The sequence below is a fragment of the Suricata suricatta genome, chromosome 11, assembly GCF_006229205.1.
Source record: "Suricata suricatta isolate VVHF042 chromosome 11, meerkat_22Aug2017_6uvM2_HiC, whole genome shotgun sequence".
NCBI classification, from domain to species: Eukaryota; Metazoa; Chordata; class Mammalia; order Carnivora; family Herpestidae; genus Suricata; species Suricata suricatta.
Genome location: NC_043710.1, coordinates 38502914 through 38520308, shown reverse-complemented (window position 1 = coordinate 38520308; position 17395 = coordinate 38502914). Strand labels below are relative to the sequence as shown.

Genomic DNA, 17395 nt, shown 5'->3' with positions numbered 1-17395 from the left:
AGTGTGCCCACTCTCTGCCTTCTACTGGAGGAAGCAGGCAAATAAACAGGGAAGACAAATATCAGAGAGTGGTATTATAATGAGATGATGAGATTCAGAAGAATCAGGTTGATAGGTCCGACTGATAGGAAATTCTCTCTGGGGATATGATACCAAAGTGAAGATAGGAATGACGTGGAGCAAGCCAGGTAAAGTTTAGGAGCAGTCAGAGGGAGCAGCTGGTGCAAAGGTCCTGTAGTGTAAGAGTGTGCTTGGTAGTTTGGAGGACCAGAAAGAAGGCTGCTGTGACTGGAGTTTAGTAGGTGTGGGGAGGTGGAAAATGATAGGTACCTGTCAGCAAATCCTCTGTTTCCATGGTAGCCAGTGTGACCAGCGGCCCCTGGAGTTGCATAGTGCTGTCGGCTGTGAGGCCAAGTCACAGAGTGCTAGCTAAACTGGGAGAAGAGTCTGCATTTCATTTTGTAGGTAACAGGAAGCCACTGGGTTGTGGGTGGGGGGGGGCAGTCTTGAGCAGGAGAGAGAGACTTGATTTAAATACAGTTAAAAAAATAATAACCATAACTTCTCCTTATCTCCTCTCTGGAGAGTAGGACTATGAAGGAGTAGAGATGCAAGGAGGACCCCAGTTCGGAGGTGCTGTAGCCCTCCCGATGACCGTGGCTTGGACCAAGGGGTGGAGCAGACATGTCGGTGGGCCGCTTCAGGGGGTTAGCCCACAGGGCTGAATAGAGGGGCTGTCTGGAGCAGGGGAGAGGAGTCACAGGGACAGCTAGATTTCTGGCGTGAGCAGTGGTAAATGGTGCCATTTATTGAGATGAGGGAGCCTGAGAGAGGGGCACGTGTGTACTGACTCTTCAGAAGAGGGCGTAGAAAGCATGCCCCCGCCTTAGCCATGGAACTTATTTCATAGAGCATCTCACTGCAGTTACGATTCCAAGGAGCATGTGTTGAGAAACTCTGGGTTGTGTCACTAAGCTGTGCTAGCCTAAGGCACCCATTTCCATGGTAGGTGTTTGTTTTTGTAAAAGAACCAGATGTCCCAGTCAGGGCACCCATCTCCTAGTGAAAAAAAAATTATATATATATATTCATTCTACTATTCTACTATTAAATGCTTTACCTAAGGAGGAGCCAAACTTACTTAAGGCCAAGTTTTCTATCCATGTATTCCAGAGTGATTCCTACCATCATGACCCCCTGATTCTGCGCTGTGGTGATGTGACTAGGCTTCAGAATTGCTCTATGTCCACACTCATCCTTTGGCCCGGATTGGGTTACTTCTGCAGACAACTGGTTTCATCTGTTATATACTGATACTTTATCATTTTACTTCCAAAGGACAAAATCTTATTCTCACATTCTAGGGATCTAGTATCCCATGCTCACACTCTGGCTGTAAATTTAAGAAGAGAACTGAGGCATCACTGGCTTAGTCCCATTGTACTTCTCTGCCAGATTCTGTCCCTGATCATCAAAATCCCAAGGGTGATGGTTTGGGCCCTAGATGATCAGTGTCAAATGTTGACGCAAGCCCCAAATGCCAGGTTTGTTTTAGTCCTTTGGTAGAACTCTGCCAGATACAAACATGCCTGAACACTGTGCCTCATGGGATGGCAGGTACTAACACTTGGCAGCTCTTCCATGAAATTTGTTAAAGGAGTCACGGAAGCTGGCAAAGAAAAGTTGAGAGGCTGCCGGGAGGGAGTCAGAGCAAGTCCTCCATGATGGCCGAATGGAGGCTCACGTTTACCTCGTCCCCTTGATCTGTGTGAAACCGAGAACTTGATCCACAGTCCAGAGTCTGGGAGAGGAGTGGACTCCCCAAGACTCACTTTCTTCTTCCTCTGTGTCTACCTTACATAGTATCAATATTTCGCTATTTAGGAAAAATTCAGAGAATTGCCTTTTTTTTTTCCTGCCTTCTCTTCTGTCTCTTCCTTTACTTTCAAAGTCTAGTGACACCAACGCTGTTTTTCCCACCTCAGATGACTGTGTAGGGTTCCAGAGAACATGTGTTGAGAAATGCAGATTGGTATAGGATGAACCTGGTATATGATGTATGGATACAAGAAAGATAAAAATTTCTACCTTTCACAAGGCAGTGAATAACCTTATTTTTTTTATTAAGCCCAATCAAAATTCTTCATTACACAACTTTATGGACAAAATCTAGAATTTAACAAGTTCGGAAGACTTCAATTGAACATTTTTATACCACTGAAAGCAAATATTCCCAAGACCAGCAAAATGTGCAAAGATCTGTACCCTTGCCTTGGTCATCATTTTATGAAACATTTATCTGAAAAGCACCCTCATAGGAGAAGCATGTGAGATGGAAGCATCTCTATATTCTTAGAAAGTTGTCAAGTTTGTTTACTTGTTCAAAACCCCTTGCTTCTGTGTTTTCTTGCGGGAAGAAGGTGGCCTCATGTCACGGGTCATAGAAAAGATATTTGGTCTTGAAAAAAAAAGAAATCAAAAGTTCTTAGATAATCTTGATAGCAGTTTCTTCACACTGGAATATTACCAAATCAGAAAAGTCAGACTCGGAAGGAAGGGCGTTACGGGAAAAGTGGGCAGAGGGCAAACAGGCTGCGTCCCTGTTGTCACAGACTCCCGTTTGTGATGTGCGTGTCTAACGTATCTTCTCTCCCCTCACGCATCTCTTCCACTTTTTTCTTTCCTGTCATGCAGTGCAGCATCCAAGGACTCCTCTCAAAGCAAAATCATGCGCTTCACTCTGGGTCAGAAAAAGATCTCTAGGTTAGACTTTCTCTGTGTCCGCAAAGCAGGGTTTCAACCCAGCTCATCGACCCCTTTGCTCTGGCTAAGTTTCCTTTTGGTCCCTCTCCCCATGCTTGCAGTTTGAGACAACCAAACGTGCTTTGGCAAATGACCCAATGTGGGAGAGTCTGGAGAGTGCCTGTGGGGTCGCTGAAAAGGGGTGTGTGTGTGTGTGGCGTGATGGTGTAGAGAATGTTTCAAATCAATGCATCTCGTTGATTTGGGCTTTCATTGCTTTGTACCAAAGTCATTTCTGATTTAGGGAGAGGTAAGTTTCTGAGTGGTTTTTGCAGTGGTTTTATGATGAGTTTGGCTCCCTGCTCTGGCCTGGCCCTGATCCCACCTCATCTGCATCTCCTTTATGTGTGTCGTGCTATTTATTGTTGCTGTTATTGCTAAAATTACTAATGTGGGTTTGGTTTCCCTAAAGAACCCGAAGCATGAATCCAGTTGGTCAGAGGAGACAAAGCAGGAGGTGGCTGTGTTTCCTTTTTGTTCCTGGTTGCTCTTTGTACCTTGGAGAGATTGCCTCAGTTACCTAAAAATAAAAGTCAGTCTTGCTCACTAACTAGTTCTCCTGACATGGAGTTTGGCATTCACTGCATCCAATAAGGACTGATTCCAGGGTATGGGAAATGCCAGTCATATCTTTGGGATCTACTGTTATTCTAAAGGTAGCAATAGCTAACATTTATCAAGTGCTTATTATGCATCAGTTGGAATGCCTTATCTTATTTAATCCTCACATTCGTTTTCATGCGGCCCGCTTGAGTTACTATCCCCATTTTACAGATAAGAAAACAGAAGTCTAGGAAGTTAGGTAAGTTATCCAAGGTGACTTTCCACAGAAAGTGGAAAAACCAGGATTCCAGCCCAGTTGGTCTAACTCCAGAGCCCTCACCTTAACCACTGTGTTTACATTCTTCTTCTCTTCCTCTCGCTTGAATTCTGGTATTTATTGGGTTGTCAAGGCCACTTTTAAAAATCTTAATGTTTCAGCCTTTCTCTCAACCTTTCAGCTCACTTGGTCCTTTGTAGTATCCTAACAGAACCTGATGCTGGTTCGTTATTTTCATTGAATTCTCATTTAGAGCTAAAGGGATACCCACACTACATTTCTTTTCTTTCTTTCTTTTTTTAATGTTTATTTTTGAGAGAGAGAGTATGTGAGTGTGCAAGGGGCAGAGAGAGGGAGACAGAATCTGAAGCAGGCTCCAGGCTCCAAGCTGTCAGCATAGAGCCTGATGTAGGGCTCAAACTCACAGACCACAAGATCGTGATCTGTGCTGAAGTCGGACGCTAAACCGACGGAGCCACTCAGGCGCCCCCAACACTACATTTCTATCTGTATTCGTGTAATGGATACATACTGAATGTCCTCTCACTGCCCCACTCTGTCAAGTTCTCAGTGCCTTTTTCTAGCCAGAGTTTACTTTTTCTTTTCTAAAAAATTACACATAGGGAGAACCAACTCAGGATCTGCCTGGCTGTTGGAGAGAAGCCACAGGGCAATTGCTTCTCTGTAGAACAAGTCCATGTGTCACCCAGACTCGGTTCCGGGAAACAGGAGGGAACCCACGTTGATCAGCACTTTTCATAATCATGTGTCTTTGTCGATTTGAGCTGCTGTAACAAATCACCACAAATAGGGTGACTTAAACAACAGAACTATTTTCCTTACAAGTCCAAGCTCAGGGTCCCAGGACAGTCAGGCTCTAACGAGGGCTCTGTTCCTGGTTTCCAGATGGCTGTGTTCTTGCTGTGTCCTCACATGGAGAGCAGAGAGAGAGGAAGCAAGCCCTCTCCATTCTTTTATAAGGCCCTGATCCCATCACGAGGTCTTCAACCTCATGAAGTCTCTCCCATAAGCCCCATTCCCAGATACCATCATGTGGGGATTAGGGTGAGGACACCCTAATTTGGCGGGGGGCGGGGGGGCTGGAGGACATAAACATGCAGTTCATAACACCATGCTAGAGAGTGCCTGTTTTCCCTCAAAAATAACACCAGGCCCAACTCCGACACCCCCTGCAGTGGCAAACTGGCTTCCCAGTTTTTGAGTGTGTCAACCTAAATAGCGAGGTGAATGGAGGTAAGCTCAAATTACCAAATGCAAATCAGTCTATTTGGGAATAGTGGAGGAATTGTAGTTTGGCAAACGCCTGCTGTAGCAAGAAACAGGTGGGTCTGTTGAAGGTTTGGGGTGTGCTGTATTGATGGACCAGGAGCACAAGTTGGGGAGATCTAGCCAGAGACCAAGCAATAAGCTCATTGGCTTGAGGGTAGAGATGGATTCTAAGCAGATGTTCATTGGTCAGGAGATAAGTTTCTGACTTCTGTAAGTCAGACATTTATGCAAAATCAGATTTTCTGTTCTTAAATTTGTTTTCTGTTTTTAAATTTGGTTCTTCTGAGTGAGCATGTTGTGAGCTTCTCCATCTTCCGGTTCCACTGCAGATTGAAATCCTTTCATAGACAGAAGGAAGGAAGGTTAAGTGAGCTTGGAAGGAACCTGAAGTCTTGTGTTCGTTCCTACAATGTGCTTGGTTCTAGAAGATAGGAGCTAGCATATGGTCATCCCGAGTGTGCGTGGTTCTCAGTCCCAGATGATGAAAGGAGGCAGTAGGAGGAGAGGATGACCCGAAGGTAGAGGGCATTTCTGCCCCTGTCCCCAAGGGTGTGCTGGGCACAGGGCTTCAAAGTTGACTGAAAGCCAACATCTGACTTTCTTTCAGGGTCACATCTCTCACCTAGAGTTTCTTTTGGGTTCCTCCTTGTCTGTGATGAGGCCAATGAAAGGATGTCCTTTGTTTCATTATTTGCCTACTCCTCCTCCTTGCCTTCCCTTATTCTCCTCTGTTTTTCACCCCCGGCCTTGATCACAATTCTGATAAGCATTTTAGCTGATCCAGGCATCACCAAATGTAGCTGTAAAATTAGTCGCCAAAAGAAACCACCTTACCTTTGCTGGCTAAATCAGACAGCTTTCCCAGAGCTCTGGAAATTGATCTCTTGTTCAAGTGCAGACCTTGACTGAACACCTGCCAGAGTCACATACCTTGATGAGTACCAAGGATATTGAACAGGGTGGGGAGCCTCACCCTTGAGTCTGGATGCTCATAGAGGGAATCTGTACAGGGATGATGGTTTTCGTGAATCTCTGCCTTCAACTACAATTACTCTACGTTGGCAATGCTGATGAGCCCTGGGTTTGTAGGTGTAGGCATGTTCTGTCTGCGGAGGCAGAGAGGGACGGTGGCTGTGAGTGCAGCCAGTCACACCCAGGGAAAGCCCATCTTCACTGCTTACCATGTATTTATTCTCTAGGAGCCTGTGTTTCCCTTGCGGGCAAAATGGGGTAGTACTGCCTCATTCATAGTGTTATGTGGATTAAATGAAGTCATTTTCAGTGTTTTTATATCTGGTCTATAATGAATGCACTATAACCAGCAGTTACAGTGATGGTGTTTGGGGTTGATCTGGGCCAGTTAGCACCACTAGGCCACTTCTCTCCAGCAGAGCCCCACAGAGTTGATCATATGGGCCATCTTGTGGAGGGAAGCAGCAGGACTAATGCTTCTGTCCTCTTTGTCCAACTGCTGAAAAGCCGAGGCCGCGGAGATGAGAGATTTAACATTTAATAATCTCCTTTGGCAAAAAGCAGCTCCCATCACGATGCCTGCCACCTGAGGTCCCAAGCATGTGCACACAAGCTGCCATCCCTCCTGGGAGGGCCATCTTCCCCCGGCCTTTGAAGTGGTTTTGTGGGGAAGAACGGCTCTCTTCCTGTCAGCACGCACAGTGCACGGAGCCGGGATGCGCTCCCAGGTTATGTGCCGGGAATGACAGTTCACCATCCTGCCTGCCCGGCTCTGCACATGGAGATATTGACCGTGGCTTCAATAGCAGCAGGGTTTCTCTTCTGCCTCTTTTTTACAGCACTTCCCTTCAACTTATTTTTTTTTAATATGACATGTGTATGTTTCAAAGAGCCCATCTGTGTCCTCTGTCATTTTGTAACTGTGTTTGGAACATGGAATGGTCTTGAGAAGTAGAGTTGTTCTTGTGAAGGGGCCCTTGGAGCTCTCTGGCACCATGAATGACACAGGTTGATTTGATGCGCTCCCCTCCCCCTGCTTTTCTTCAGGGAGACAGGCACCTTGGGCAGCATCCATTGTGGTGCCCATGGCTGTTCCACGTGAGCGAGACCCAACCCTTCTACAAAGGATTCTAAAGTCCAGACAGCAGCTGTTTCCAGACTGGGACTTAATAGAAGTTCCTGTGATGCATAAGGATGTTGCCAATTATGAACTTGAGAATATGCGCTGGAGGCCTGCAGTCTGTGTTACTGTGAACTAGAAGATACTGCTCCCAGCCTCCCTAATTAATGCCTCGTTGCTGGAGAGCAGGAAAAAGTCCAGATCCATACTGTGACATACAAGGTCCTCTCTATTATGGCCCTGCCTGCTTCTCCAGCCTCGTTTCCTCCCAGTCTGTCCCCCACTCCACAGCACACACCAGACCTCCCTTCCTCTGCATTTTTGTACAGGCTTCCCTCTGCAGGAGACCTCTCCCTCTCTCCGTGACTCCATACCTTCTTGTTCCCTATTCACATCTCCATTCCACATGCTACGTCTTGCTCTGGGGTCACATCTATTTGGAACCCTCCCTGATCATCCCACCAACCTCTAGGGTTATCATTTCCTTCTTTGAATTACTTCTGACCTTTGCATATTCTTTTATCAATACATGCGTAATTTATTTTTTATTTTTTATTTCTGATACAGAGAGTGACAGAGCATGAGACGGGGAGGGGCAGAGAGAGGAGACACAGAACCAGAGGCAGGCTCCAGACTCTGAGCTGTCAGCACAGAGCCTGACGCAGGGCTCAAACCCACAAATGTGAGATCTGACCTGAGCCGAAGTCAGAGGCTTAACCAACTTAGCCACCAGGTGCCCCCATACATGTGTAATTTAGATGTTATCTAAGGTCAATCAGCCTTACCTTAAGATCTAGCTGAGAGCAAACCAGAACCCTGTCCTAGTCTCTTTGCGCCGCCACAGTAAAATACCGCAGACTCAGTGACTGGTACACAACAGAAATTTATCGTTCACATTTCTGGAAGCTGGACTTCCGAGATCAGGGTGCCAGCCTTGTTGGATTCTGGTGAGCGCCGACTTCCAGGTGCAAACTGCTGACTTCTCACTCTGCCTTTAAACAGAGTCAGCTAGCATTCTGGCTCTATTATAGGGTCACTAGTTTCATTCACGAGGGCTCCATGTAATGACCTACACACCTCCCAAAATCCCCCACATCTTCATACCACCACTGAACATTAGGATTTCAACGTATGAATGTGAAGGGGGGACATAAGCATTCACACCATAGAAAACTCTTCTTTAATTTGCAGAAAGTCGTGCCCCATGATTGCTCATGTACCTTAGGTCTTCAAGGTCACCATTGTCTTTGAAATGCAACATTTGAAATCCTATACTTGTAATTCAGTCTGAATCCATTGAGGTGGATTGACTCACTATCCCAAAGAATATTCTGGTTCCCTCGTGGGTGGACCCAAATAAGCCTTTTTTCTTACTTCCTACCCACCACACGTTCATGGCCTTTGTATCTGAGGCAGACTTTGCTGACGATTTCAAAGGGATGGAGTGGGCTTGCTTTGGTGCAAGCACTACTCAAGCCCATTCACAACTCAAGTTTTAAAGCATTGTCACTGAGACTTGGAAGAAATGACTTGGCCTCCACCCAGTCTTCCCATTTGGTCAAGTTCAGTGAGCTGACCTGACTAGGGTGTAAAGGTGATGGGGGTAGAAGATGACGTGAGTTGGCTTGAACTTTGTGGTGGCTTTTGATGGCTAAGTATGTGCCAACCATTCTTTTTCATATCAGCCGCCCTCAAAGCCTTCAAGAAGTCCTGCGAATCTGACGATGACTACCCAGTGGAGACCAGAACTGTCTTAGTTGATCCAAACCAGGAATATTAAACTGTGGGGAACAGGGCCTACAGATAGCTCAGAGGCACCCTTAAGTATAAGGTCACAGTCAAAGATCTTTGGATGAAGCAATTCTTCTTCTGGACTGTTTTTTAGAGAAATAAGTACCATGTGCCAAAGCCTGGCTTATCTCTTTGAAAATGTAGATTCCAGTTTCTTGTATGTTGCTTTTTGTTAGCTTTCTTCCAATACTTTCAGCTGGATCCATCAATTTCCTCCCTTATTTTGTCTGATTCTTTTTTGTACCAAAGCTTGTTTCCTGTATGACCATCCCCAGTTCATTTATAAATTTATGCTCAACAGAGAGGATGAGAAGGGGAACTAACATGTATTGAATACTCACAACAGGCCCGACATGAAGGCCCATTTCAAATGAACAACTATCCCATTGGATAGTTAATTATTATTCTAAAGTTATCTGACTTGGAACACGAGTCTTAGGGAAATTATAAGACTGGCCCAGTGTCATCTGTGTGGAAAAAGCCCGTATTTTGTCCCCTATTCCATGCTGCCTCACAGAGGACCAGGTTGCCTACCCAAGTCAAGGTTGCACCCATCCCATCCTATGCTTCAGTCTTTCCACAGAGGCCCTGGAGAGCCGTGGGTTGGGGCAGGGGGAGCTTTTCAGCCACTCTGAAAGGATGGCATGTTTTCCCTTCTTGTTGCTTTTTGCTTACCTACTTCTTGAAAATTCCCTACTGAAGTAGAGTGCAGTGGCCTATTACCCTGTACCACTTAATACCATTGCTGTGACATCATCTTACAACAAGTCTGTACTCCTTTTCCAGGCCTACCTGTGGGCATAAAGACTCCTGTGGACTATAGCTGGGTTAACCGAGTCCAGCCCAGAGGACCCCATGTCTCCACCTGCAGAAGCTCTACCATTGGCTCTGAGTGCTCAGCTAACACTGACTTGGAGGGCTCTCAGGATGCCATTTGTATTAAAGGCAGAACCGAGAGGTCCCAGAATCCCCTTGCTGGGCCTCCTTGTTCAGTTGTGCTGGCCACATCTGGTACCCAAATATAAACCCTGGCTGCCGGTTTTTTGCCCCACTCTGTGCCTGTCTTTGTGGGGTGAATCTTTTCTCCAAAACAAGGTGGAGTAAAATAACAGAGGGGCAAACCTTCCTAGTGCAGTGGAAAGTGCACTTCCCTCTGCCACTTGTCGGGGGGGGGGGGGTGACTCACCCCCTTCCTTCTCTCCTAGCTCCCAGTCAGGGAATGGGGCCACCTTCTTCTTAACTGTATAAATTTTACAGTCTTCTCTCACCAGCTCATGTTCTCTGTTTATTCTACAACCATCTTTCTTGCTCAGCCAGCAAGAAAAAGTTTAAAGTGATTGCCTGCTTATATCTAAAATGCTTCCAGACTGCAGACTTCTTTGGTGCTTACAGATTTGCAATGGGGAGAGAAAGCTGAAAGCTTTACGAGTTGAAAATTCAGACTTCTCACGAGATCTGTTGCTAGTCAGTGAAGGTTCCAGTGGCTTTTAAACACAGCTAAGTGGGTTTTAGCTGAAAGATATAACTAAATATTTTATTATTTATTCCTCTTTCAACTTTTAATGATTAGAAACAGCCTGCTTAATACTCTCTGCCCCAAAATTCTGAGGGAGTCTTACCCTTAACTCTTTGGGGAGGAGGCTCTAAGATCTTTAGACATATTACAGAAATGTCTGTGAACTTTATTTCCCAAACCACCCTAAATGAGGTACTTAATTTAAGAGAAGGTATATGTTTGTCTTTAGATTAATAGATTCCTTCTGGTACTACAGAAAGAACATATGATTTTTTTCTGTCTACTGTGCAGAGAAGCTGAGCTACAGTCTCTAAGTGATGCCTACGGAGACAGGTTGTCAGGTGTTGAAAGAGAATGTATGTCTGAACACATGTTTTCATCCAGGCCATAAGTTTTTTTCATCGTGGTTGCATTGGATTCTGAGTGCTAACATTTCTCTTTCTGTTGAAAATTATATCATATTCTTGATACTGCAACCCTGGATTATGACATGATTAATATGGATATGACCATATTAATACCTACCAGAGAGGTGCACACAGTGTCCTTCGCTTGATAGAATTAGAGTTGACATGGTTTGGCCCTATTGAAAAGTAAAATTTCTCATTCAAGAGAAAAAGGAAGATAAACTTTATTTTTTTTAAATCAGCAAATATATTCATTTACTCTTCCTTCAGAATTCTCTTTGCTCAAAGGAAAACTTGTGTTTTGCTGTTGGACTTTGCTGGGGTCATTAGTAGCCTAGATGTTTGTGGTGATTCCACTAAATTTTTTGACTGGCATATCTCCACAGACCCAATGTCTTAAATGGTTTCCCCTACCTCCTGCATGACTGTGGTTCCTTCTTCTGAGACACTGCTATTCTCCTGAGACTGAATCCATTATCCCGTTGCTTTTGCATTTTAGGCTCCCAGGTCCTACCGCAAGGGTATCCGCTGCAGGCAGTGATGCCAAAACACGTGGAGGGTCAGCCACTGCTAACAACAGACGCAGCCAGAGCTTTAACAACTATGATAAGTCCAAACCAGTCACCTCCCCACTCCCACCACCACCACCACCAGGCAGCCACGAGAAAGGTAAGTCAACTTCGTGAGGGTCCTTTTTGGCATCTTCCTTTATAGCAGATCCAGTTCCTTTGGGTGAGTTGGTCAGCGTTGGGAGCAAGGTTGCAAATAGCTTGGGCCCAGGACAGACTTGGCTGGCAGGAACTTTGTTAGCAGAGGCATTCATAAAGTGGAGGAAATAGGTTCATGTTCACCAGCAGGAATTAGGGGTATTTGTTTCAGTGGAGGCCCTGAACACACCTCACTACAGACAGAAGCAACATAGCGTTTACAACTTAAATAAACTTTCATAGAATATACTCTGTAGTGTAGATGGCTTTCCAGAAATGCAAGCTTCTTGGAGTGTGCATTTTGTGACCTGATAAATTTTTTACCCATTAAAAGTGATATGAGGGAAGTTAAGAGCAAGGGAGTTTTCGCCCTTTAAAAAAGTCAGAAATGTGGGTTGTATACATGAATATCTTGGGTGCATAAAAGGAATATGGAACATTATTCTTGGTGTTCTGATGAGGTAACTTTTACCAAAAGAGGATATAACTTTCTGTTCTACATAGCCCTGCGATTTTAGGATGGGGGAAAAGGTGAGTGACTGTGCGGGGGCCATTGCACAGAAGATAGTGAAGCAAACTTTTGCTTGCTTCAGTCTGTCTTGTGAGACATTGGAGAAACTGAGTCAGCTTGAAAGATTGTACGGTAAGAAGCAGAACCCTCCTTCATTCCTCCTAGGCAAAGTGGTCTAGACTTCTCGGTGGGGGTGACGTGCCCAGATCTCTTGAAAGCATTTTCTACAGCAAGATGTGTCCTAGGATGTGCCCCTCAACTCCCCTGAGCTCCGAGAGAGGGCTGCCTTTGACTCTGAATGTGTTCGGGGAACCGGGGGCAGCCCACCCGCTGTGAACGAGATCTGTGCCTCCTGGACCTACCCTCTAGCCCAGGATGTTTTTCGTTTTTTCATGTTTTTTGTTGTTGCTGTTGTTTGATTTTTAGTGGGGCTTGGCTTCTGCCCTACCCCCACCTAGAATACTTGAGAAAACACAAAGGAACATTTTGTATGGCTGACCTATATATGGCAGATGTAGGGCATTGGAAACTGCAGCTAGCAGTGGGGGGTCTCAGCCAGGCACGTTCTGTGTGACCCAGCCCTTGGCTCCTGCCTTAAGAAAATCATTTTTCTTCTTCCTTTTTTCCACCCCTTCCCCCTCCCTTCCTTTTCTTTTCTTCAACCACACCCAAACATGTTCTTTTCAAAAGTGTGTTCTTTTTAAAAATGTGCTTAAGGGCACCTGGGTGGCTCAGTTGGTTAAGTGTCAGATTCTTGATTTTGGCTCAGGTCATGATCCCAGGGCTGTGAATCGAACCCCACATCAAGCTCTGCAATGGGTATGGAGCCTGCTAAAAATTGGCTTTCTCTCTGTCCCTCTTCCCCACTTGCATGCTCTCTTTCTCTCTCTCACTCTCTCTCCCTCTAAATAAAAATAAAACAAACAAAAGGTGTGTTTTAAAAAAGATGTATTTAAAGTGAAAGAAATAATATATACTTGTAAAATGGTACAAGTACATATCATAAGAGTTCTCCTTTGCATGCTTCCTGAAGGATGCTAATATAAGAAAGGTGTTTGCATATAAGTTACCAAGAGCTACATTTTACTGAGTACCTACAATGTCACCGTTGAATCCCTCAACAAGTTGTACTGCTATTCCGTGCTATAAGGGATGAGACTGAGCCAGAGGGAGGTTAAATACTTGCTGAGGCCACACCAGAGATGGTGAGAGCCGGACTTGGATCTGAACCCAGGCACCTTGGTTCCAGAGCCATGATTAATAGTCTGCTTTTCCTGGAAGTGGAAAAGAGATGGTGGAGGCCATCACTGAGGGCTAGAAAGCTGCAGGTTGAGCAAGACGAGGAGCTAAGATGTTAGGGGCAGTCTGCTCAGGGCCCTCTGCTGGGCCAGCCCATCCTTGTCCCACACTTCTCTGGGGAGAAGGTGGCATAAACATGTCTGAAGGATGGATGTGAGACCAATATCCAAAAGATTGAACAGATAAGAAGCTCCTCCTGGATAGGACTGATGGGGAGGGTGAAATGTCGGCACCTGGTACTTGTCCCAGAGCCTAACCATAGATGCAGGGCCACTCAGGCAGCCTAGCTGTGCCGGGACAGCCACCAGTCTGCCCCTGTCCTGGGCAGGGGCTGTGGCTGTGAGTTCTGACAGAGGCATTGCTGGAGAGACGGACTTTGGGATTAGCCAAAAGAGCAGTCACACTTATTTACTGAGCATGTATCATTTGCCAGGGACTTTGATTTTCACTGTTACTTGGTCTCCACAAACATTCTGTGTGGTAAATATCATTAGTGCAATTTTACAGATAAAAGCAAGGAGGCTAATTGAGATTTAGTAACTTGCCCTCTCTGGTAATTGAGCACTGGAATTCGTATCAAGGTTTGACTCTTGGATTTGGACTCTGGCTCTGTCCTGCCTACTGGGAGGATCGAGTGAGAGACTATCTTGAGAGCTAGGACTCTCACAAAATCCTCTAAGGAGTCGCTTTCAGAATGATAAAAATAACTGACCAGGGCTCCAGGTGCATGGAGAGTGCATTTATTATTTATTATCTCTCTCCTGGCCTGGGAGCTTAGGTAAAGCAGGCTTGCAGCAGACCTGAATATTTTCTATAGTAATACTTTCCCCACCATCCTGAGGTGGTAAAGGGACAGCACGATTTTACCTTAAGATGTTTTTGTATTTCCTCCTCCTTTCTCACAGTCCCTAACTCCTCTGTTGAATCTGACCTTGATTGCAGCTTATGAGGTAGCCAGCTCGGTGCCATATACACTGTGTGGGGAGGGAAGTGGCTCCCCAACCTGGCCGTGTGGGAGACCCAACAGGGTTTTGGGTGCCAGCGGTAGCATCCCTGACCTTGACAGGTCTTGGAGAGCTGCATACTAGCTAGCAGATACATTGTAGCTCACTGCACAGTGAGCAGATGCATTGTAGCTCAGTGTGGTGACCTGTCCTTCTTGAAGCTGTCTTATGAGTCAGCCAGGCCCTGATCGCATCCTGTGCTGGCATTTCACTCTCAGGAAAACCAATTCGTAGGCTTGTACATGTGACCCATGGGGCCAGGAACTCTTCTGGGAGCTGAGCTGATCACACCTGTAATGGGAACGATAAACTCAGTATGCTGCCAGTGTATGACAAACATATTTCAACACTTAGTCTTGATGTTTCTTAAAAGATAAAGAGAAATAAAAGGAAATGATAACAGGCAGCTTTTCCAAAGCCCCAGAGCACTTAATCCTTTGTGAGGAAATAACTGAAAGGTTCCTCTGAAAATCACATCCAGAGAAGTAAATGTCTTCCTGCTGTCATTGCCAAATTTAGTTCTGATCAACTGAGATGTGAAACAGATGAAGAGGAATAGATGTATAAAATACTTATATTTTAAGTATTCAACTGAGCAATCAACTGAGATGTGAAGAAGAAGAATAGATACATAAAATACTTTACAGTGGGCAAAAACCTAGGGACATACACACAATGTATTGGCTTAGTCCATGAGGTGGCCAAGTGCACGGTTGATGTATAGAACCCAGGAATTTGCCTGTGAAGTTTGGAGGGAAGTCGATAGATCCTCAGCGGGTCGGAAAAGCTGCTAGTTGTGCGGTTCTCACTAGCCTGGTAGGTTCGTCTTTGGCTTCCCCCGCTCACTCCTGCAGGGGGCAGCAGTGAGGCGCCTTGCCTGGCCTCTGGGAGTCATAAGCAGGTTCCCCAGAGGAACTTGGTCTGTCGAGGGATGGCCTGGGGTACATATGGTGGCTCCTTGCTTCCTCTCTTGGCTCCAAGTGGCCCGATGGCTCCAGACCAGAATCACGGATTGTCAGGAAGAGGAAAGAGCTGGCATCGGCAACATTTGTGACATTCTCTCTTCCTCCCATCCCCTCACTTACATACTCTGAATGGGTTAGCGCTGCCAGAAATCGAATACATTTCTAAAGTATTTGGTCCATAATATGAATTGGGAATATTTACTATTCCTAAACTAAATTCTGTGCAAATAGAAGCTGGTCTCTCCTGAATAATATGGTTTTCTTCATTTTAGAGAAAGAATACCTTGATTATATTTTCATGATAAAAATCATGTAAAAATTTTCAGAGAGCACAAATTTATTGAAAGAGAACCCTGCTTAATTCTGCCTCTCAGAATTAGCCTTTTTATCACTTATATTCTTCTGTATTTTCTTTATGCATATACTATCACATTTTGATAAATTTTTCCTGGTGTTTAATATTTGCCAAGTACTGTTCTAAAGGCTTCGTAAGTAATAATTTAATTCTTACAGGAGCTCTGTGCACACACTCTGACATACACTGTATATTATATGACTTAATATATCTTGTAAATCTTGTAAATAAAATTAACCAGTTATGGACGGCCTTTTTATAGGTTATTCTCCCTTTATAATAGTTGCATATTCATCTATCACATGAATTCACCTTAATATTTCTAACTACTTTCATTTTGGTTGCTTCTAATTCTTTGATATTATAAATAGTACCAAATTGACACCCTCATGTCTTTTTTGCACATATGTGCCATTTCATTAAAGGGTCTGCACATTTTACAGGTGTTTTAACATTGCCAGATTTTGCTTCCGAAAGGTTATACCCATGTCTATTCCCATCAGCAACGTGTGAGAGGCCAGTTTCCCGACACACTTGACATTACTCCTGTTTTTCCTCTCTAGGGCAAAAAAAAATACTGTCTTTGAAATGAAGCAGGTTATGTTAAGAAGCTGAAGTAACAAGATCATTTGCAAAAACTGGCCCTTTTGACTGACACTTTGCTGTGAGTTACAACGTACAGACGTTGGCATGTGTAGAAACCACTTGGGTTTGAGATCTAGCTGTCTGTCAGCTAGCGTGGCCTCACTCAAGACTTCATTTCTCTAGGCCTCAGTTTCCCCTTCTGTAAATTGAGTCTGAGGTCATCCGTCCCTAAGTCACTGTGAGGTATGGATGCTTGTTTTCCCTTGCCTCTTGGCTTTGTCTAATGGGAGCCCTACTGGTGCTTTGCAATAGGTTCCCTCCCTTGGTCTTCATGTATGTCGTTTTCTCCCTCTTGTTCACTCCACTCTGTCATGGGCAGAAAAGAGGGGCCAGACATGGGTGGAGACAGAGCTTTACAACCTTCAGTCCCGTGTCTTATCTGAGTAACACTGGAGCCATTGATTTTGAATCTCCTTAAACCCGTCACTTTATGGTTGGCAAAGTGAGTTATCTGAGCTAATGATTGGAAGAGAGACCTGTGAAGAAGTCGCCCACGGCCTACCATAAACCAGGATTCTGACCTAAAATGACAGATGAGATGGGATTCATTCAGTGGTCCCCGTCACACGGAAGAGAGTACGGTTGGGTGCTCCTGTTTCAAGTTGTTTCTCTCATTTGTTCATCTTGTCACTGCTTATGTCCGGCATTGGGCTTGTCCTTGTGACTGAGGGCACTGAGACACAGATTCTGCTTTCCAGGGCTCACAGCCTCAGGCGTGGGGGGTGCTCATAAGTCCTGTAGGAGAGATAATGTTCAAAGTCATGAAGAAAAAGATGGGCTTAGCCAGGAAGGCTCCAGGAGGACTTCTGAGCAGTGACAGCATTTGCACTGAATTTGCTCCAGATTCTCATGGAGACAAAGAGAGCGGGAGGCTGGGAAGGAGTGACTCGTCCCACTGTTTGGGTCCAGGTGTTAATCCAACCGGACGTCTGCTGGGGTCACCGTGTTAATAGACACATGTCCTATGGAGGACCTGTAGGGGGAAACATCTACAAGATCATTTCAGCAGTGGGGTGAGGCCTCCCTTGGCCATCAGGAGACCCCAGGCATCGCAGAGCAGCTCCGGGCCAGAGAGAGCTGGCCCGTGCTCCGTAGGTGGTAATCATCTGTGATTGGAAATCAACTTCGAGGTCGCCTTGACCCTCCAAGCAGAAGGCCTAATTGTCTGAGGGCTAAAAAAAAAAAAAAAAA

At 45.2% G+C, this 17395-nt stretch overlaps 1 protein-coding gene across 2 annotated transcripts in view; it reads left to right on the top strand.

Moving 5' to 3' along the window:
* The window catches only part of NAV2 (neuron navigator 2), a 373160-nt gene that overhangs the window by 165140 nt on the left and 190625 nt on the right, over positions 1-17395 (top strand). For both annotated transcript variants that reach the window (XM_029956497.1, XM_029956496.1), the window contains exon 6: positions 11218-11387. In XM_029956497.1, coding sequence (XP_029812357.1) covers positions 11218-11387 — 170 coding nt within the window. The remainder of the gene's footprint in view (positions 1-11217; positions 11388-17395) is intronic.